Source organism: Ptychodera flava, chromosome 9 (genome assembly GCF_041260155.1).
Source record: "Ptychodera flava strain L36383 chromosome 9, AS_Pfla_20210202, whole genome shotgun sequence".
Taxonomy (NCBI): domain Eukaryota; kingdom Metazoa; phylum Hemichordata; class Enteropneusta; family Ptychoderidae; genus Ptychodera; species Ptychodera flava.
Window position 1 is genome coordinate 8,307,333 of NC_091936.1, and position 23,101 is coordinate 8,330,433.

At 35.1% G+C, this 23,101-nt stretch overlaps 2 protein-coding genes across 2 annotated transcripts; both read right to left on the reverse strand.

Moving 5' to 3' along the window:
• Window positions 1-1,433: 1,433 nt before the first annotated feature.
• LOC139139915 (uncharacterized) lies at window positions 1,434-13,169 on the reverse strand. The gene is made up of 6 exons (XM_070708878.1): window positions 13,069-13,169; window positions 6,540-6,674; window positions 6,032-6,157; window positions 5,012-5,116; window positions 3,803-3,890; window positions 1,434-3,246 (listed from the first exon to the last, which is right to left on the reverse strand). The coding sequence occupies exons 1-6, from the start codon at window positions 13,127-13,129 to the stop codon at window positions 3,102-3,104; spliced, it is 660 nt and encodes a 219-aa protein (XP_070564979.1). The 5' UTR covers window positions 13,130-13,169; the 3' UTR covers window positions 1,434-3,101.
• A 297-nt stretch (window positions 13,170-13,466) lies between these two features.
• On the reverse strand, window positions 13,467-23,094 carry LOC139139998 (thrombospondin type-1 domain-containing protein 7A-like). The gene is made up of 10 exons (XM_070708979.1): window positions 23,054-23,094; window positions 22,290-22,499; window positions 21,644-21,771; window positions 20,752-20,904; window positions 19,396-19,632; window positions 17,518-17,774; window positions 16,422-16,590; window positions 15,732-15,847; window positions 14,877-15,016; window positions 13,467-13,488 (listed from the first exon to the last, which is right to left on the reverse strand). Exons 4-10 carry the CDS (start codon window positions 20,807-20,809, stop codon window positions 13,467-13,469), a joined length of 999 nt encoding a protein of 332 aa, XP_070565080.1. The 5' UTR covers window positions 20,810-20,904; window positions 21,644-21,771; window positions 22,290-22,499; window positions 23,054-23,094.
• Between the last annotated feature and the right edge of the window lie 7 nt (window positions 23,095-23,101).

Below are 23,101 nucleotides of genomic sequence, written 5' to 3' on the forward strand. Positions count from 1 at the left end.
TATGTGAAGCTAATGTAAATCTGGCTCCCAAAAGAACAATAACATAGTCTTAAATACAAATGAAAAAGTAAAGTGGGCAAAACTTACACGAGGAAATCACGATTTATTGATAATGAAAGATTTTAGGGCATGACTGCCTGCGTGCCGATGGTTTCCATATATTATTATATATATTATTATATATATTATATTATATTATATTATATTATATTCATTGAATCCTAAATTCTACATCTGTCATAGTAATATTCTACAGTTCGAGCTGCACAGTATGGGACATTTTAGAGACTTATAATTCAAATGCAATTTAGTCCACACATATGCCTTGAAGTATTTCAACACTAGTGTCTTTGCAAGCTGTATTAGAATTCAACGGCACTCGGTACGGGGTAATGTTCTCGTCTTACTGATCATGAAATGATCCCTGAGACGAGCACATACTCGATATTTGGTTTACTTTATACATAGCTGGACATCTTTCACTGCAGGCCTGCAGACAAATATTACTGAATAGTTTGTTTTGCTGCAATACAGTCACCGTATTGTCTAGCAAGTTATACAACAAACACATCATCAGGTCTCAACATCCTCAGGCATAAACATTTCCGTGGAAAATAAAAGTTTAAGTGAAGTACATCTGTTTGTGTCATTTTATTTTTCATTTTTTCATTCACAATTGCACAACATATGCTTAGGTTAAGGTAGGGCATCAAAAATACATTAAAAATACTCCATGCCATAAACTTAAATTCAGGCAATGTGAAAAAATAGGACTCATTTCTATCTGTGTGAAATATTGTATAGATTTTTTTCTGATGAGAGCATCAATGAGTCAGAATAATGTTGTTAAATGTTGTTTGAAGCTGTACTCTCATGATTAGAAATGCAAGCATTCCACGTCGACGGTTGACTTCCATCAAATATGACCAACAATGGTCCATCAAAATGGACTCTCATATATACCCTTTTAGATCTCGACCTGAACACAGAACCCGAAAATCCCTTACTTCCTTTGTTCATCAAAACAGGTCTTGACAAAAGAAATGTCTACTGTATGTGAAAAAGAGGATTATTTCTGTAACTATTTTTATCACTCATTTCATTTTGGTACAGTAATGCAGGCTGAAAATAGCTTCTATAGAACAGTTCCCAAGGAACTCCAGATTAAAACTCTGTAGGGAATGATACCATTCTTCTATGAGCTGTGCCGGCTTTGTGTGACAGCTTACCATTGGAAAAAAGGGATTTTGAAGTCAGTGTCACATGTCTTTACAGCATAGTGAAAGGGCGGATGCAGCAGAGTCATAGCAGGCTTTGCTGTCGGCAAGAAATGCACGTCTCCACCATGAAGCTTTGCCCATCAAAGAATTGTATCACTTAACAAAGAATGATGTGAGGTCTCGTTATCTGATACCCAATGAAAAAATCCAGTCTGAATTTTATAAAAAAATCTTTATTAATACCATCAGGGGTCTGGCAAATCAAAGTCAAATAGACACTAACCCTGCAAGTCAGTGACATTAAATTGTGTGATATGTATTTGGAAAATTAAATGTCTGGGGCTGCTCAGTATTGACTGTAATGGCTGTCGGATGTTGTATAAATAATCAGAAATGTGAAACTTCACAGGAAAGAGCTATGCTTGAAAATTACATCTTCCTAGACATGTCTGAAAAACACAACTATTATCTTTGACTGTTAAATATTGTCAAGTGTATGTGAGTGTGGATATTATTTTATTTGTAACTCTTCAAGGAATTTTTTCAGATAAAGTTCATTGCAGAATATGGAACAAAATCATTGTAGAGGGGCAGCATTTGAAAATATCACAGCACAAATTTTAAACAGATGTAAAAGTTAAAGCCGTGTTTTATTAGTAGCAGAACTGTATGTGATTGACCGTAAGTGCATTGATACTGTAAGTGGATGAATAAATGATGTGAAACCTATTCATCTGTGTTTTGAACTTTGCAACAGGAATAGTAATGGAGAGTGGAACCAATGAAGAGATAGAAAACACTTTACTTTGTTGGTGTGTAAATGATGTACGTTGGAAGTTTTAATCATGAAAAAAATATGAAAATAGACTTGTTAATGACATATCAAGTGATGTGAAAAGATGATTTACATAAATTCTCTTCAGGATTTGAGACGTTACTGGTGAGTACTGAGTAAAAAAACAAAGTTCTTCTGGTACAAATTCTGTTTAAAATTCATGAGATTTGATGGAAACTCAAAGCACTACTACGAGATACGGCACTGTCAAAAGAACACAATTTGCAATCGTGATTAAAACAGACAGCACGCTCATGTCGACAAAAAACATATTTTATATTGCATTTCATTAAATATCTTCCTTTACTACAAAGCCTCTCATGGAACAGGAACTTGTTTTTGATTATCGCAAGATTAACAGTCAGAGATATCCGTAAGCTTTTGGTTTGAAAATTGCAAGATTATTTCACTAGGAATATTTGGTCATCTGGGATTGAATCAAACTCACTTTCTATGTAAATATATAGGAAACATGATCACTCTTTAATATGAAAATTGGTTCATATATCAGATTACACACGACGTCATAGATACAGAAAAGACCTAGCTATGGTTACAATTGGAGCGCATTGCTGAATGTCAGATATTTACCCCTTTCTATATGTACATGCACATAGCAAAACACATACAAAACCACTACCTGTAAATACACGTCTTCACACACTCCAGCACCTAAATATGATCTGCACACGTAGGGTACTTGATGTCGTGATTTCTTTTAAGCTATACATAGTTTTAAAACCTAAAACTGTTGGATATATATTCATACAGTTTTACAAGAAGAGAGTGAAATATTTGTCTTCATGGTTTGAGACAAGTTAGTAAACTACAGCTGATAAAAACTTATCAATATTCATGTTTACAAGTTATAAGCAACCATGGAAATGTGTACATAATAGCTAGCATGGGTTTTTTCTTCATAAATAAAAGTTGACATCACGATACAACACTGATGCATATCCAGTATGCTTTCAAAACATTTCTGACAAGAAAATGGCAGAATTCATGAAACTTATACAAAAGACAATACAAAACTTTCCTATAAATCAACATTCTGTTGGTTTTGTGTCCTTTCCTATATTAGACAATTTTTCATTGACATTGTTATAATTATTCATATCAAAGTTGTTGTGTTTGAATTCTACAGTCTTGGCAGTGGCTTTGACTTCTCCATGATTTGACCGCTTGCGTCTGCGAAGAAAAAAAATAAACAGACTTTCAGGACTTCATCAGACACGGTTTTTACACATAAACAACAAAATACTTCTGACAATAGTCTCAAAGAGTGCATACACTCAAAGTTACTCAAAATTCCAGGACTTTAGAGAACATTATAGGGTTCAAAACACCATTTTCAAGAATCATTTGTTCAACCTATCATCGTCATGTATAATTTTACATAAATCTACCGTACTGTTATTTTCCAAAATTATGGGTAACATTAATTTTCAGGACTATCTAGGACATCTTTTCATTTTACAACAACTTTTCATGAACTTTCCAGTAGACTTTAAAGTCCAAGGATTTCAAAGGAGTGTAGACACCCTCTTTAATCATACTTTGGGGAATACAGTCTGTTTTTTGGCTGCTTTCTACGTCATGGCATCACAGAAGTTGCCATGATCTTTTGTATAATGTTGATCATGCATAGTATTGATGTCAAATACAACTTAAGGCATATAGTATATGCTGAGGTTTGGGATTTGTCAGGGTTTAATGTATGCTGTGAGTGTATCAAATATCTTACCGCATCATCAGTATCACAGCTACTATGACGACCAGCACAATGGCTAGTAATCCTCCGATTGCTATGGCAACATACTTCCACAAGTCTCCTGGAAATGAAATAGAATCAAGCATTGGTAAATACAACTGTTCTCAGGTGACTGTAAACTGATGATAATACTTGTGACTTCATGGATCAAATGTTGTCACATCTTGTAGTATTGTGTAATTTGATGTTGTTATTGCGCATTATGATTTCAATGGATAGTATTACAGGTATCTCAAACGTAATACAGTTTGAACAAACCTGACCATCTCAACTCCAGATATTAACTGTAATTATTGATATACTCTCCATTCAATTTTAGCAAAACTTATTTCCTGTGCTACTCACAAAATGAAACATAAATCTTAAACTTGTCAACACAGCTTGTACATTCTCCTTGACAACTGAATTTAAGTTGAGACTAGATTTCACTGTCAACAATAACATTCCATATTGCACATTATATAGTAGGTTTGCAAGGCTAATACTTCGTAATTCAACAAATTTTATGATGGAAAGAAACTGTACTACTAGTGTTCTTGAATGAAAATCGCAAAAATGTTATCAAAATTTATAGGTATTTTCCCTGTAAAGACTCCTCCAGAACGGAAATAACAAAGATCTTCTTAGAAAAATAAACTAGATATTTTCCCTGTTGAGATTCCTTGAAGCAGTACAATACTATTGACCAAGCATGAAAACCATGCACAATGATAAGCTGTTTTTCAATCTTGTTTAGTATGATAGTCTTCACTGTTTGAACAATAGGGGGTTCTGTATCCACTCATGTTATTTTGTGCTCTGTATTTCAGTTTCACTGAAAATGTTTCACTGACAATAATGACAGATTTTGATGTCACCTGGGACGAGAATGCCAGATACTATGACCCTCAATAGCCTTGATAATACCATTTTATGATAAACAGCTAATAACAATGTGGAGACACCATGCAGACACCCAGCAATCTCAAATGATTTTAATGAATTTGTTTTGATATTTCAGATTTATAAACATTACAAGGAAGTTAACTCTACAATTCTGAAAACAAATCTTCAAACATCTGGAGCAATCAGTGTCATTATCCAACGGTAGCATTATTGCCATTTTCTTTTACGTACAACAATGAATGTTGGTCATTTTTTTAATTTCACAAGTAGAAGGCATTATGAAACACATTTACTGACCGTTCTTATTGACTTGCATTTTGGAAGAATCCTTATCAAGGAGCGACTCAACCACGTCTGTTGTTACATCTTCATCTTGGTTTATTTTTAGACAGGGTCCAATCCCTATATAGCAATGACAACCAATCACATAATACACATCAGTAATTTTTTTCATATATTAAGTATCCTACCATTATCACGGATTATGCTATGTTTTATGTGTAGACATTAGATACATGTACATGTACAACTGAAGAGTGGAACACCCCAAGATCTTAAATTGCTGATTTTCATTTTCCAAGAAATGTATACTGACTCGGTGCAGTTTTGGATAGTTGTCAATATTTGCAATAGTTGATGCTTGTAATTATCAAAATTTAAAATAGTATGTGTGACAAGATTGTGCTTTGGTCTGTATCACAAAACTTTGATAAGCGCTTTATCTACATTTTTTACAACTTCATCAGAATAATTATCGGTTAGCTAAAAAGCACACACTTCATGAAAAACAAAAAAGGGTAAAAAAACAGAGATTTGTTGAGTTTAGGGTGACGTGAATTCTTATTTCTAACTGAGCATTCTATGCTTACTGGGAAATCAGTGAAGCATTAAACTGTGCATTACCTCAAAATAAGATCTTAATTGGTAAAATTTTTGGAAGTGTTAAATTTTTTGATGAGTATGACAAAATGAGTGTTTCCTCAACAAATCAAAATAGGAAATTAATGAGTAAAATAGTTATATTATGATATAAATCAATATCAAGACTCAACATAATTTTACATGAATTCATCTGGTTGTCCAGCATACTCGTGTATTCAGTTAGCATGATCGATGCAATCTTCCTACATGCACCTTAAAATGTGTGTGATTCAACTAAACCATGGCTCTGGGTTTTGTTGACTACAGTAATCCAATTGACTTCACATACATGTACATGAAAACACTATTGCAAAAGACAAGGTCCTGTCTGAGGGTGGTCTTGAATACACTGAACACACAATGAAAGAAACTGTGGTTCAAACAATCTCTAATTACCATTGTATAGCACATATCCATCTCCACAGACACACTTGTCAGTAGTTGTATCACAGTGACTATGCTCAAACACACAGTGATGATCAGACTTGCAGCCAGAGTTCGGAAAACATTGCCCACCATTGCCTGGAAACAGACATGGAAATACTGTCAACACTATAATCTGTGTATCCAACACACAAATTTGTCTTGTAATGCAATGTGAAGAAGTGAACTAGATTTGTTTGTAGCAGTGCACTTCTTAAGTGAGTCAATTACCTGACGCCTACGGTATAAATTCTCTATGGCATCTTGTTGTCAAAAGATGATGCAAACTAGTTCTTATAATATTATTCTACAAAACTTTCAATGACACAAATAAATACAATATTTCAATAGTTTTGTTTTGTAAAAAACAATGGAAATTCATAATATCTATTGTAAGTTGTTTTTAATGTGTTGTTTTCTTTGAATTAACAAACATAATCATTCATTTATTCATTCATAAATTTAAAGCATAATTACATACTCATCATTCCATCTTGACACTGACACTGTCCATCGCGGCATTCAGAGAATGGATCTACACATGGCGGATGACATTCTGAATTTGATGCTGGTTTGAGTTCATTGACACAACCACCGATGACATTGACATTCAAACCTGGAGAGACAGAGAAACAAGAACATTCTTAATCTTGGAAGATTTAATTTCAACCCATCAAAATGAATGATTTGACTGGTATAACCATGAAAAAGACGAAAGGATCAAATCTAATATTGTTGACTTGCTGATTTGGCCATCTTAGAAAACACACAATAAAGCATGTGATAAAGTTATTAGAGTCAGGGATTAGATTTATGATCAAGTTTAAAATGCCAGAGTATATCTGACATCAAAGGAAGCCTTTGAAAAACATGATGATGTCACAGATGCTGAGAGATGCTGACAAAAGATAGCTGTCAGATAAAAAAATGTAATACATGGTGTAGTTTGAGTTATGAGGGCGTTGACTTTGATGAAAACAGTTTTCCTTTGAAAGGGTCAAAATACTCTGTCATGGAATCTTGATTCAAATCAGGAGATTATGTTTTCAAAAGGAGAGAGGACTGGGAAAAATCTTGGAACTGAGTTTATTTTATCCTATATTAAAAGATGCTACTCCATATTCTATTGACATTACACATGATGCATGTGATTGTGAGGACCAATATTACTGTGTTGAGTACATTAAGAAATATATGCTGTTTATAACTGAAGTTGATATCTTGTTGATAACTATATTATCAACTTCAAAAGTCACAGGTTTATGAGTCGCATAATAATGATGACAGTGACGAGTACAGGAATTAATACTGCAAAAAGTTATGCACAAAAAGTTATTCAATCTTTGAGTATAACATCATTAACTTTCAGTAATTGTGTAGCTTTGGCTTGAAAGTTAAAACATTATCCCTATAATCTATGTTACTCAGATTATAAGAGTTCAGTGGTGTTTGACAATTTCATAATGCCAACATTCAAGCTAATTGCAAGTAAATCTGTGAGTTCATTTTAAAACATTAATGGTTTAACCCTTTCACCCCAGTTCCCTGTGTACAGGTCCAACTTTACCATAGAAAACAATGGATTTGGGACAAACCATGGTGGTGAAAGGGTTAAACATTGCTGAGATCATATATACATTCTGAAGGAGAGGTCAAAGTACCATCACTGTTGTATGGAAAGAGAAGCTATGGTTGTTGAAATGAAGGCACAAAGCCTGTAACTTCAATCTGCACTGTGAGCAAAATTGTAATGTACTCCTGCGTATTACTTTTTCAACAAACCTTGTGGCAACCGCATGAATGTGTAATAAACAAGTCATCGTTGATGACACAGTCCCCACTTGTTAATGGGTACTTTGATTACATGTCCTCAGAGAGGATAGAGTCCTCTTCATTAATTAGGTCTGTGATAAAAATACTTTGATACAGATGGCGCTCAATGGCCAAGAATGAGTTCCATGGTGATGAAAACATAAAACCAATGTAGGCCACCATCCTAAAGTTCATAAAATGAGTCAACTAGGAATTAATCAACAGGATGTTGCAAAACATTTTTGCATACAATTCTAACACTTGACAGATTATCACTGGTACCATATTTGAGACATGCCTAAGTTTTGGCTAAGGACAGGAAAAAATTGAAACAAAATGGCTGCCATGCAGCCATATTGGATCATATCATGAAACAAATTGACATACATATGCATGTCATAGGTTAATGTCCTTGTACCAACTTTGAATAAAATCGGTTGAGATATGCCTGAGAGTATTATGGCTCTGTACATGAAAAATCGTAACAAAATGGCCGCAAGGCAGCCATATTGGATCGTATCACATAACAAATTGACATGCATATGTATGACATTAGTCAATCTCCTTGTACCAACTTTGAATAAAATCGGTTGAAACATATCTGAGTTATGGCTCTGTACATGAAAACATCGTAATAAAATGGCTGCCTAGCGGCCATATTGGATCGTATCACATAACAAATTGACGTATATATCTATGACATAGGTCAATGTCCTTGTACCAACTTTGAATAAAATCGGTTGAAACATGTCTGAATTATGGCTCTGTATATGAACAAATTGTAATAAAATGGCCACACAGCAGCCATATTGGATCGTATCACAAAACAAATTGACGTGCATATCTATGACATTGGTCAATGTCCTTGTACCAACTTTGAATAAAATCGGTTAAAACATGTCTGAATTATGGCTCTGTATATGAAAAAATTGTAATAAAATGGCCGTCTGGCAGCCATATTGGATCGTATCACAAAACAAATTGACGTGCATATCTATGACATTGGTCAATGTCCTTGTAGCAAGTTTGAATAAAATCGGTTGAAACATGTCTGAGTTATGGCTCTGTACATGAAAAAATCATAATAAAATGGCCGCCTGGCGGCCATATTGGATCGTATCACAAAACAAATTGACGTGCATATCTATGACATTGGTCAATGTCCTTGTACCAACGTTGAATAAAATCGGTTGAAACATGTCTGAGTTACGGCTCTGTACATGAAAAAATCGTAATAAAATGGCCGCCTGGCGGCCATATTGGATCGTATCACAAAACAAATCGACGTGCATCTGTATGACATATGTAGTAATCCTTGTACCAAGTTTGAATGAAATCGCTTCTTGCATCTCTGAGATATCTGCGTGAACGGACGGACGCACGCACGCACGCACGCACGCACGCACGGACATGACCAAACCTATAAGTCCCCCCGGACGGTGTCCGTGGGGACTAACAAGCACTGACATATTTAGGTCAAAGATCAATTTTGTTTCTCACATCTCGGCCGAGCAATCAATAGTGGTGAAAATCTCCTCTTTCATTGCAAAGTAATGTTAATGTTGTTCAATGCATCTTCAAAAGTACTTCTTAACAGTGTTTGCCCTGAGGTGAATCTAAATGCAATCTCAGATGACACTGCGGATGTTACACGGCATTGGATGACTTCTGAAAAGCTGATTACATTCAGCAATCTGTCACGCAGTGCTGTCAACAGCTTTCTGACCTTGCCTTGTCAAGCAGTCTAAATCCATCAACAGATTTGGAATAAGATCTCACGTCAGAACGGGTCAAAAGTAATGTACACTGAACATAGCTGTTGTAAAGATCTAATTCAATGTTCATGAAAGTATGTAATTCCTGAACATCTATGAGTGATTGTCAGTAATAAATTTAATTATAGAGCCTGCTACAAAAACATCATCCTTGATTAATAGCTGATCATCTGTGATGTGCAACTATCATGCTCTTTTGTATGGTTTTAATAACCTTGCACAATTGATATACAAAAAGCATTTCGTCCTCATCAAACAGCAGTCCATCTGATAAACTATACTTGTTATCTCATTACAAAGACTCCGCCTAGACCCAACACTGTAGATGGCTGCAGTGGCGATGTCAATATCTCTGAAATGTGGCGGAACCATTTAGTGATCTCTTAAATGTGGTGCACTCGGTTAGAGACAAAGAATTCGTGTTGAATAAGGTTGACGATTGCAACCTTGATCAAATGAGTTTTGTATCACCTAGTGATGTTCGTAAAGCCATTGACAAGTTACAACAAGGTAAATCTGCTGGTCCAGATTCTCTCTCATCTGAGCATTTTGTATATGCTAGTAATAAGTTAATTGTACTTTTGAGCATGTGTCTCACTTCAATGCTTATTCATAATGTATGTCCTCCTAGATTTCTGAAGTTTTGTTAGTGCCCATTGTTAAGGATAAGAACAAAAATGTAAGCGATAAGAACAACTATCGCCCGATTGCTCTGTCTACTATTACCTCGAAAGTTTTTGAATTAGTTATTTGAATAAGATTGAGTCGTTTCTTGAATCTTCACCTTACCAATTTGGTTTTAAAACTTGTCATTCTACTGATATGTGTATGTTTGTCCTGAAAGAGGTCATTAGCTATTATAGAAGTCATGGTAGCAATGTTATCGTTACTTTATGGATGCTTCTAAAGCTTTCGATCGTGTGAATCACTGGTCATTATTCAAGAAGCTGATCAACCGTAATGTTCCTATTTGCTATGTGAGATACCTTTTAACCTGGTACAGAACGCAGGAAATCTCTGTTCGATGGGGCTCCTGTATTTCAACACATTTTACTGTTAAAAACGGTGTGAAGCAAGGTGGTGTATTGTCCCCAAAATTTTTCAATGTGTATATGGATCATCTTAGCCATAGATTGATTAATTCTAAGGTTGGTTGCAACATCGGTGGTATTTTTGTTAACCATCTGATGTATGCAGATGATATATGTCTGATAAGCCCGTCAGTGAAAGGAACTCAGATACTTTTAAATATATGTAGCAATTATGGCAATATTCATGATATTGTTTTCAATACAGAGAAAACTGTATGTATGTGTATAATTCTCAAGCGATGTATGATGGAACATATTCCGGCTGTTTATCTCAATGGAGTTAAACTGCGATTTGTTGAAAAGAAAAAGCACCTCGGCTATATGTTGGCAAATACCTTCAGTGACAATTCTGATATCGAGCGTCAGAGGAGATCTTTTTATATCTCTGCTAACATGCTTTTGAGAAAATTTTCTATGTGTTCTCAGAGTGTTAAATGTAAACTCTTTAAAGCATATTGCTATCAATTGTATGGTGGTAACTTATGGGTCAGCTATAATAAAAGCGCCCTGAAACAATTGAAAGTTGCTTACAATAATGCTGGTCGCATACTTCTACGATATGACAGACGCAGCAGTGCTAGTACTATGTTTGTATATAATAGGATTGACACTTTTGATGCTTTGCTTAGAAAGCAAATCAATAGTTTGATGAAAAGGGTTTCTATGAGTGAGAACCTAATTATACGTAAGGTGTATGATGTTGTGTACTTCACTTCTGACTTGAGGAAAGATGGATAAATTCAGTCTTCTAATCTGTGTTCAGAAATATGTCTTTATGGTCTAACCCATAAATGAATATTTCTTGATGTAACCTTTTTGTATCATTCTTTTTGCCAATCCTGTAACCATTTATATATATGGACATGCTCATTGTCCGAAATAAAGAATTAATAATAAAAAAAAAAATAATAATTACATCATAACATCAGACTGACATTTGATGTGCGAAGGTTAGCAAACGAAGGGAAACTAGTATCTAAGTTTTATGGCAAGCAGTAAAATAATGATTTGCTACCCGTATGGTAGCTGCCTGTTTTACATAGAGTTGATTATTTTGATACTAAATCTGATTACTTTGTACATTTCATTTCAATACCGTGATATGATGGCACCACTGTTGCCATGGTAACATCAATAAATTGGAAAAGGTGTAGATTTCATATTAAGAATACAACAGCAAGGTGGTAAAATACCTATTAATTCTTGTGCTACATGTGAGAGAGGCAACAAAGAACAAAATCTCACAACACAGAGCGAACTGAGCCTCTTTTCCTTCGTAATCTACAGTGCTCTACATTGTGTAATAAAGAAGTTTTTTCCATCAGTCATTTGGGAAACCTCTAAGTAACACTTATCAGCTCACATTCATTTCTTATTGTCAAACATTCTATGACCTCATCAGTAGTAGCGTTTCCTCTTAAACTTTACATACTGACAAACAACTTCCTATCAAGGGGTTCCTAATACAAATGATACATGTATACGTCATGAACATTTTATGCACACACACGTATGTATGAAACTTTTATTACGATAAATAGAAATTTAGTAAAATGGTTCGTTAGAATTAGATGAACTTTATTAGAATTCGGTGAGTTCAACCATGTATAAAATTTGGCTGAGATGAAGAGTGCTGTTGACTTTTATTATCTACATTACTTGGAAAGATCAAATAATGAAAAAATTTGTGGTGGAAATGAGAATCTCATGATAGTATAGTTTGGCTGATTGTTACCATCAGATGAGTATATGCTGGGTTTCTGACAACTCAGCTAACTAAAGGTAGTGGGATTTTGACACCATGTGTTCTGTGTATTGTATACTTGCCATGGTGAACACCTTCTTTAGTGTTATCATAGGTATGGTACAACAAATGAATTTTCAATGTTGGTTTTCTACTTGTTGAACTTTAAGACCCATTTAAATTTGTCACATCAGATTGACTTTTAATCATGCATTTTTGCAGGCATTGTTCCAGCAATGCTTCGTAATGCTCTGAGACATCAGTGGGTGAAGATAGTTTTGATTGACACATTTTTATGGAGAAAAACAGAATTTAAAGATTAACTCTGAGGTTTGACGTGTATCTGCATTGAATTGCAACATTAATTAGTATTTACTTTTACAAGGGCACATATGGTGTCAATCTTGCAATGCTCAGTACAATGGGCTGTGAGCAGTGCTTTGGAAGATGGTGTTTAGAAACATTTACTTTACTGTGTAGAATTCTCTGTTATGAACATGACATTGAACTTACTGTGTATTTGACAAAGATTGGTCACTGCACAGATGTATGATTTAATGTATGCAAATGAGCTGCTATGATACTTACGTTCTATCTGACACCACACATCCCTTGTTCCATCATGGTTATTCAATCTCCTACCTGCCATTCAAATCTAGGACATACAGCTTCCGGCGCAGGGCAGGGCTAGTGGGTGGTATGAAAACATTGACATTTTCAAATGTACTGGTATGCACGATTCCAATATCCATGGATATATATCAAAATTAAAGTTTTTCTCGTCTATGTGCATGCATAAAATACCCATGATCTATTCTTGTTTAATTACCCACATACATCATGGGTATCCTATGCATAAACGCCCAGGAAAAAATGTAATAGTGAAAATCAAAACATTCAGTAAATGGTTGGTTTGTATATAGATAAACTTAATTTGAATTTGATGAGTTTACACAATGTGTAAATTTTGGTTTTAGTACTTTCTCTTACTCTTTTCCGGACAGTTTCCTGAAATACAAATCATTACTTTGTGTGCTGTGTAAAGTGTATATATATATATATATATATATATATATATATATATATATATATATATATATATATATATATATTATAATATATATATATATATATATATATTATATATATATATATATATATATATGTGTGTGTGTGTGTGTGTGTGTGTGTGTGTGTGTGTGTATGTACCGGTATATACCGGTATATATAAATTATATATACATATATGATATGTATATATCATATGATCTATGTATAATCATGATTGTGATACATACACACATGCTGTATTGACAAATTGAAATAGGCATTTTGATTTTTAAAATAAGACACTGTGTAAAGTACAACAAAGAACACACCAGTGAAAGAATACAATATATCAAAAGTTTCATGACACTGAGAAAGTACACACGATAACTCAATACTGAGTAAGCAATTAGGGAGACATATTCATGATAAATGTAAGTAGTGATGGCCTAGAGACATATCTGAGAAGGAAACACATTTTAAATACAGTGAAGTCTACGTAGCAATGTCAATCTTTGCAGCTACCCTTTGCGTGTAAATCATCACGTCAACAATTCAGACCTTTTCTCAAGATGATGACCTTGTAACCTCACAATGGAGCTTTGAAACTCACACAGAGTAAGATTAGAAATGTACTTTTGATTGAAAGGGACAGTTAATTCACTGTTCATAGTAGTTGTTTTGTTTGATAAAAATATTGTCAAGGACACTCTATGATTCTTCTTCATCACAGGCATTAATAGCTGTGCTTGCTACATGTACGGTAGAGAGAGCAGTGAAGTGAACTATAGCTTTCCCTTGGGCAGGGAATGAATTTACGCGTGCTTCAGCTCCTGCATGTGTTCATATGGCAGCTCCCAGACCCTGGCTTTGAGCTTTGAGCAACATACTGTGAGCTAGGCCAGTGATCCATGACACATAATGGTTGCTATGTACTTATTTCGAAATAAATATATTGATGCATTTTAATTTATTTTCTGATACTAAAGTGATCTTGCTAGCTTTACAACTTTATCGATTGCAAATCTTGATCAAAGTAAAAAATATTGAGGGTGTTGGCTGTGACATTTGATGACATACACACAATCACTGGCAATCATGCACTTCATCTTTACATATTATGAACAGCACCTAAACCAAGGCAATTTCTAACATGCAGTGGACTGGGTACTTTTTTGGGTTTACTCCAAAACTTCTTATAAGGTTATTTTTCCAAATAAATAACATCCAACTTTGAATGGGATAACCGTTATACAATGCTGAAAATGTGTGAATTAGACGGTATATTTCAAGTCCACAATACTTTATTTCAGCGTATAAACCACTCAACGTTGCTGCAGTCAACTTACTTGACTTCCAGAAGGCTTTCAGGACATGGCTTGCCACCTTCTGATTGTCTCTGAGTTATGTAACGACTTCTTACTTTCCAACCATTCTCATCAGAGTCACAAGTTATAAAACACGGACTATAGTCACTCCATTCTGAAACCTAGAAGGAAGAAATCATCGTAAAAATCAACGGATCATTCACAAATAAAACAGTAAAATGTTGGAGCTTGTTTTCTGAAGTGATAACACAAACAGAGAAGTTTCACATGTCAGTATACAAGGTGATGTCTACAGTTTGCATCACACAAATGTGAATATTGACAAAAATATTAACAGCTTTCTTAAAAAAAAATGCAGTTGAAATATTCTCAGCACTGATGCTTATGAACAAAACATCAACTATATAAAACATATGCTGCAGTACAAAGAGGCAAAAGAAACTAATATTGGAAATCCAACACACTGTATTACACATTTCTTCCCTGAGAATTCCTAGTTTTCACCTGTGAGGGCAGTATAACAGTTACACAATTTGTATTTAAGACAAACTTTCCAGATTGATACAGAACGTCAAATAAAATAAACCTACTATTATTTCACAAAGGTTTATCATACTGGCACGGCTTTCTTTGTTCTAAATCATGACTTTTTGTCAGGAATAGAGAATGACTAAAATGGTAGCACTGATGCTGATAAAAATATTGTTTGACAGTTTGCTGATATGCTGCAAATGAAATGGACAAGCACTAGCTTACAGATTGACTAATCCTTAGAATGAACTGCAGTGAATCCTACTGTAGGTGTGATGGTGTGAGTCAGTGTGTCTTTACAGTATATCTATTTATTTGTGTGTATTTGTGAGTGTAGATGATTACCTGACAATCCCCTGGACACACACTGCCACATGGTATTGTAGTCTCAAGATCAAGGTCTGTTTTGTTCAAACTTGATGTTATCTTCTGTAACTCAGTTAAATTGCCATAATGTTCACCTGCAAAGTATAGATTCACAGTATAATTTCACAGCTACTCTCATTATTATATACATCTCAACCAGAAATTTGAAATGGACCAGTAAAAACAAAACCATGTGTACAAACTCGCACAGCAATATGTGTATTTCCATGTGCATTTGTACATGTAGCCTTGTTTGTACAACCATCATATGGGGTAGTTATATTGAGACTGTAGAACACATTGCATCCTTTTTAATCCAGAATCCAATCATTGAAACATCAGATGATGCAGATTAACATTACCTGTCTACGGATATCATTTGCAGGAATGCAGTTGTACACAAAGATGATACGTTTCTTCTTTGTAAAGATAAAACATATTTGCTTTCACCAACATTTCAATTACAAGACCAGAATACTGAGATTGCAGTGCTCAGATATACTGTAAATTGTGTTTCCTCATCCCAGGGGGTACTCTTCTGTCTAGTTAGGCGCATTAATACATGTACATGTATGTAGGTGAAAAATGGCGGACAAAACTAGGCAGAGTGTGGAATAATCAACTTGTATGACATCAGCACTTTGTTAATAGATGTACAATGTACAGTACCTTGTAAGATACACAGGACATCATCCACTGTGTGTCCGTCACTTCTTCTGCACTCCACTGTTCTTGTTTTTTCCCCGAATCCACACCCTTTGCTGTCAATGCTGCAACGTGACCACTCACTTCTGTACCACTCATAGCTGTAGCATGGTTTTACATTGCATGGTGTTCTCTGTATACGTGTATGGAAGGAAATATCATATCTGTGTCATACAGACTGAAAATGATGTACAATGTACATACTGTAGCAATATATTCTCATGACTCAGAGGGATTTTTTTATGCGGTATCAGTCAAGATGAATTCTGTAAATGTAAAACACGCCATTGAGCAATATTGCAATTCAAAATTTTCCTAGGAAGATGTTTCTACGACTGATTTAGTCTACAACTCTTTAACTGAGGCAACTCTGTTCTATTTCTGTTTGTAGATCTCATTCCTATAATGGTAGAGATGTACTTGGCTCGTCATGTCATGTCAGTCAAACTGTTTTGAAAACAAAGGGTCAATAAACTCTAGTCACTTAAAATTCAGGGACCTTCAAGAACTTTTCAGGGACTTTTTTGAGAGCCACAATACAATTTTCAGAAATCATATTTCCACTACATCATTTTAACAAATATCATAACTGATCATTTTGTGATTTTTCAACAATTTTTGGTGGCTTATCAATTTTTTCAGACTATCCAAGACTCAATTTCTTTTTGCAAGGATTTTTCAAAGACTTTCTAGGAAGCTTTAAATTTTCAGGACTTTCCTGGAGTGTAAAAATCCAGGGAAAGTTAGATAAGCCTATGTCATGGATACAATATGGAATTTGATCTCTGAGTCTCACAAGAACATTGTCAATTCATGACTTATTGATGACATCAATGACAAATTCAAGTAAGCAAAATGTCTTCTAACTGAAATTATCATGGAAACATTCTATAAACTGAAGATTTTGCAAATTTGTTGTTGCAATTTTACTGTCATAATGTGACATCCATGCATACACATTACAATACTGTATCCAGAAGTACTAGACAGCATAGGGTTGATTACATTAGAATAAATGGTGGTCTTTATGTGATCACATTACATTTGCAGATCTACCAACCTGTGTTAGCTCATGCTGACAGGGTCTTCCATACTGTCTAGATGGATTGTCGACAGTTCTTGATCTAGATTTATGGCCATCCATTCCACACATGTGACTGCACATGGACCAATCAGAATAGTCACTGAGAATACAGTCCTCTGAACACTGTACATCACATGTTGCTATGGACAGAGTCACGTCAAAGTCTTTGCAGTTGCTAGGTGAGACAACCACTCCATCAGATCTGACACAGTTGACTGGTCTCTGTTTATATCCTGTAAAAAGTAAAAAAACAAACATTATGTGACTTTTATAACCTCTAAAAGCTTAACTTTGTACTGGATAAAAATGTGCTGTAATTTTCTAGTAATAATATAAATCAATATGCTGTAATTTCTAACAATAAAGATAGACTACTGTAATTTTAACAGAGAGAGTCATCAATTTATTATTAAAAGATTAAATGACAGGGTCCAAATACTCCAAGGAACTTGATGTTCAAGGACTTTTTCAGCAATTTTCAAGAATTTTTCTTTTGGTCTAAAATACCATTTCCATACATATATCACTACATGTATTACAATATGCCATTGATATACATATCTGTTTATGGCAACATTCAAGAAGTGGCACTCACAATACATTGCAGTTAGTGCCACCATTATGTGCCACACTGCTTTGTTTATGGCAACATTCAAGAAGTGGCACTCACAATACATTGCAGTAAGTGCCACCATTATGTGCTACTGTGCTTTGTTATGGCAACATGCAGAAGTGGCACTCACAATACATTGCAGTTAGTGCCACCATTATGTGCCACAGAGCTTTGTTTATACCAGGTTTGACATCATCAGTTTGTGGCAATATCAGTTATTGGATGTTGCCCATTTTACATGTCACTTTTATGATATGGCTAATTGATCATCTCAATTTTTTAAACTGTGGGGAGATAACACTTTTTGAGGACTTTACATAATTCACTTTCATTTTGGGGGACTTTTCCAGGACTTTCAAAGAGGATTTAAAATTCAAGCACTTTCAAGAAACTTCAAGGAGTGTACGAACCATGGATAACATGGGACCAAGATGCTGGTGACAATAATGATGGTGAGAAGGACCATTGTGACATGATGAAACCTGACAATGACAACACAATGACGACTGTGACATTGATTTCATGATTTGAAATGAAACAATAAAATCAAAATGATATACATGTAGTTACTAACATAATAATCAGGTGATTGTCTCAGGTGAGGCTTATGAATTTAACAATGTTAAACTCACATAAGAAAATTACAAGGAAGTGAAAATTGTAATGGCAAACTGGACAGAATAATTTCTGAACAAGACAATGATATACATGTACATGTAGAAATTCATCAAGCCGTTGTAAATGTATTGCAGTAAAAAGATACCGGACTGTGAGAGCATTTTGCCAGTGTCCTGGACACACTAATGAAATGATTGGAATCTACAGTAAAATTCTGTTGATCCTTTATAATGTGACTGCAATAACATATTTTGGTATAAATTTACAAGCTTACGGGCCTTAAAAACACTTCCCTTTTGAAGAAACCGAAAGTTGGACGCTAATTTTTTTTTTTTTTTGGGGGGGGGTTTTTGGGTGGGGGGGGGGGGGGGGGGGGGGGGGAGGGAGGGTGGGTAGGTACTGTTATGGGCCTGTAGTGGGTGCCTGTAACACTTTGCCCTTCTAGACTGCCACTAGGCCTGGACGCTCCCACTGTGGTGGTATGTGAGCTTTAAATCTTTCACAGAATGTTGTAAATTACAAATGAATGTTTATACAAATTTAGAGTAAAGTGTATGTAGTGACTGAACAAATGTTAGGCTATGTGAAATGTAAATCATTACAGGTACAGCCAGTGTATTTACCTTGACCACAGTCACCTGAGGTAGGTTTACAGTCAGTCCATTCTCCAAGCTCTGTCGTATAAATCAATGGAACACACGGTTCTCTGTTACACTGTACAAAGTCTACCTCCTCACCGCACTGTTTACCATCTGCAGACGGCAGACGGATGATTTCCCTGCTCCGTGTTTTGATGCCGCCAATCGGACAAGGTTCACTGCAGTCACTGAATTCTGACCATGAACTCATCACACAGTCACCTACAAGTCAACAGAAATTGATACATCTTAAGAAAAGTAGCAACATCGAAGCTAACTCACATCTAAATCTGTTTCAATGCTTCAATACCAAGCATCTGCATCTTAATGATTTTTTTTCTCATCATTCACTTATTTTCACAGCTTCTCAATTATGACTAATTAGCTACATGTACATGTACATAGCAGTGTCAGTGTTGACTTGTCAATTCTATACTGATCTACAAGCCAATTAAAATACTGGACAAATTCAGATCCTTACTTTCATTTTTACAGTAATCCATCAGAATTGCTTTACTTTATTACACAATAGCTGCCCTACACAATATACTGGTGAACACAGAAGAATCAGTTTGTCACATTATGTAGCTTTTGTTTTCAATGAATACTTATATTTAATATTTAACATTTCATTTCTCTTCATTGATTCATCCACAAATGGGTTCTCATGCATTGAATATATACATGTAATGTGTAAGTATAGATTTAAGTTGTGTATTGGTAGCCATATTCTTGGTTGAATCCAAAAATATTATATGTACCTTTACACCAAAATTACAATTCCAAGCAGACACTCTCAAAAAGCATAATAACATGCAATAACATCAGTTAATCATTGAAATATGGTATAAAATTGGAGTTATATTCCTTCAATAAATATTCTCACACACTTGTATCATTTGTGTTACTTGTGATAAGTACATGCAACTATGTAAACGTTGTGGCAAAATTGTTGATTGACAGGTACACAAAACGGACAGATCAACTAAGTGTAGCATATGCTACATATGGATATTGGCAAGGCTGTGGTTTGCTGGTTGTGTTTCCACATTTAATGGACACATACATGTTAGGTGCCTAAATATCGTAAAAATTTAAGCAATACATACAGGCGTTTACAGAAAGTGGCAATGTTCAGTTATTTACTTTGTTGCGGTGGTAAAAGTGGATACAAGTCTCTAAAAGATTTGCAATAAAGTGACCGATTTTCTCAGTGGATCAGGGCAGACCATATGGAGAGGTGCAGAATATTATCATTATGTAAATACAGTTTTGAATTGATAAGGTGGACACAACTCGAAACACATGTGGAGAGAAAACACTGAGAGTACATTTTTTTACCTGGACAGGGCAATTCACATGTTCTAGAAGTTTCAGGTTTGATCTGACACGTTGGCATTGGTCTTCATGTGAGTGTCCTGCTGGACAGGTGACAGCTCTGGTCTGAGTCCCTACACCACAACTCACATTGTTTTGTAACACACATACACTCCACTGAAATAGAAAGTGGATAATATTGGACTTAAAATCATACACTCAGGTATTCTTGACGGTAACATATGTAAATTTCGAAAAGCGATCAATTATTGAAAATGTATACATAATACCTGTCCATGGTAAATATTAGCTTTTTTATGAATGGTACTCAAGTGCGATACATTACCCATGTGACAACTGTCTCTGATATTTCCATTGTACAAGTTCACTGTTTGGATCTTTGCAACAAACTGAAATCCTTACACTCAAAGGCACTGAGTACTGAAATTCAAGATTTTTCTTTTAATTTCTAAGAAATTTTCCATGAGTATTTGGGATGGGAGAAAAAAAAAACATTTCCCAGGGGTAATTTGTGGTCAATATTAACATAATCATGCCACCATTTGGCAAGATCTTTGTGGAAACTGGTTGAAAATTACAAGAAAACAGGACAACGCGATGAGAAAATCACTCTACATTTGACTATCCTACAGCCATGTACCAGGGTAAACCTGATGGTCCAGTATCTTTGTCTTGTGGTAATCAATATTTGTTCTCTATCTCAATTAGCATTTAGTGTTACTTTGTCACCCAGACCAGTGAAACTAAAATGTCACTGTCCTGAGAAAAAATGTGATGCAGGTCCTAGGACTAGGAACCAAAATTTTGCTTACTCCTGGATGCCTTTGATTAGTTCAAGCATGAAAGAACGAGCCCTTCTCGGTAAAACACTGACCAACTGAAGTTAAACTCTCACCTCAGAAACCTGCCATTCAAATATTTCACAGGAGTTTTCTAAACACACACTTGTTTCTACAACAGGAGGGCAAATACGTCCTCCATTCCTGGACTGCATCAGTATAGTTCTGGATCTTTGTTTGATTCCTGAGGGAAATACAAAATATAAATTATTGTAGTTGAAGCAATTGCAAACATGAACAAACGAGTGACGTTATCGCTGGAATTTCAACATTTTCGCTAATCTGGATGAACTGATCATACAGTTTTAGTCCTTCAAACTCTTGGCAGACCTCTGCTATGATATTTTAACAAAAATTATTTCTCAGTTATTCACAAAATTAAAGTGAAATCACAGAGAATGATCATTGTTATACACATTACTTTACGAAAGTAAGAAATGTGTAGTACACGGTTATTGAAACTGGGAAAGGTAACCGTTGCTGTTTTACACTATTGCTTGTGAATGGATAAACAATTTAACAGTCATTCTCAAAAACATCTTTGCCACAAAAACTACCCTTTCAAACATCTCTTGCTTATTTCTTTATGATTACAGAAATTTACCAAACTAATGATAAACTTGCAACCACAAGGAAAACTTCTTTATCAACACATTTGCTGAAAACACTTCCATGAACAGAATAAAACATGCAGAATCTCACCAGGACCACAGACATGTGAACAATTGGACCACTGGGACCACTTGGAAACTTGACAATCTTCAGGGCATTCTATGACACATGGTCTGTGTACGTCAGGCATCAGAGACACACTATCACAGTGTTCTCTGCCAACGTGATGGCCATCGTTGCGAAGACACAGAACACTTCGACGTTGTACTCCAGTTCCACAGATGTCATTGACAGATACACCTATGAAAGTGGGAGATAAAAACTTTCTCTTTTACTTCTGGCTGCTAGTAAAATTACATGTCTACTGTACTTGATGACTAATGCATATTATAAGTTCAAGAATTTCTATACCAGAGGTGCTATTTTCCGTTGTGTATTATCATAAATATTAAAGGTGTGATGTTTAACATTTGTCAGTGCATAGCAAAATCATGTTACATGTACTGGAAACTTTTTACCCCTTCCATATTGAACACTGGTCAACCCTATTGTTTACTTCAGCTAAAACTTGCAAAGACAAAGAAGTAAGGCAGCAATGTTGTGAAGTATTTGTCACAAAGTACGCATGTCAATAAGGATGACTTTAATGATAATATTTGCCATTTACATGTAAGTTGCAAAGGACCACACATCTGGTATAGTCGTAAATATGTGTACATATCATTTTTAGGAGGGAGAAATTAGCCTATGTGAAATACAAATCAATTACCTTGTCCCAGTGTACTTGTAAATTGTCATTATCTAATGTGATCACAAATCAACACAATAATACAAGCTATTGTTGGCAATCTCACCTGGGTTTTCATCTGCTGTGTGTAAGATACAACTCATCCATGTCCAAC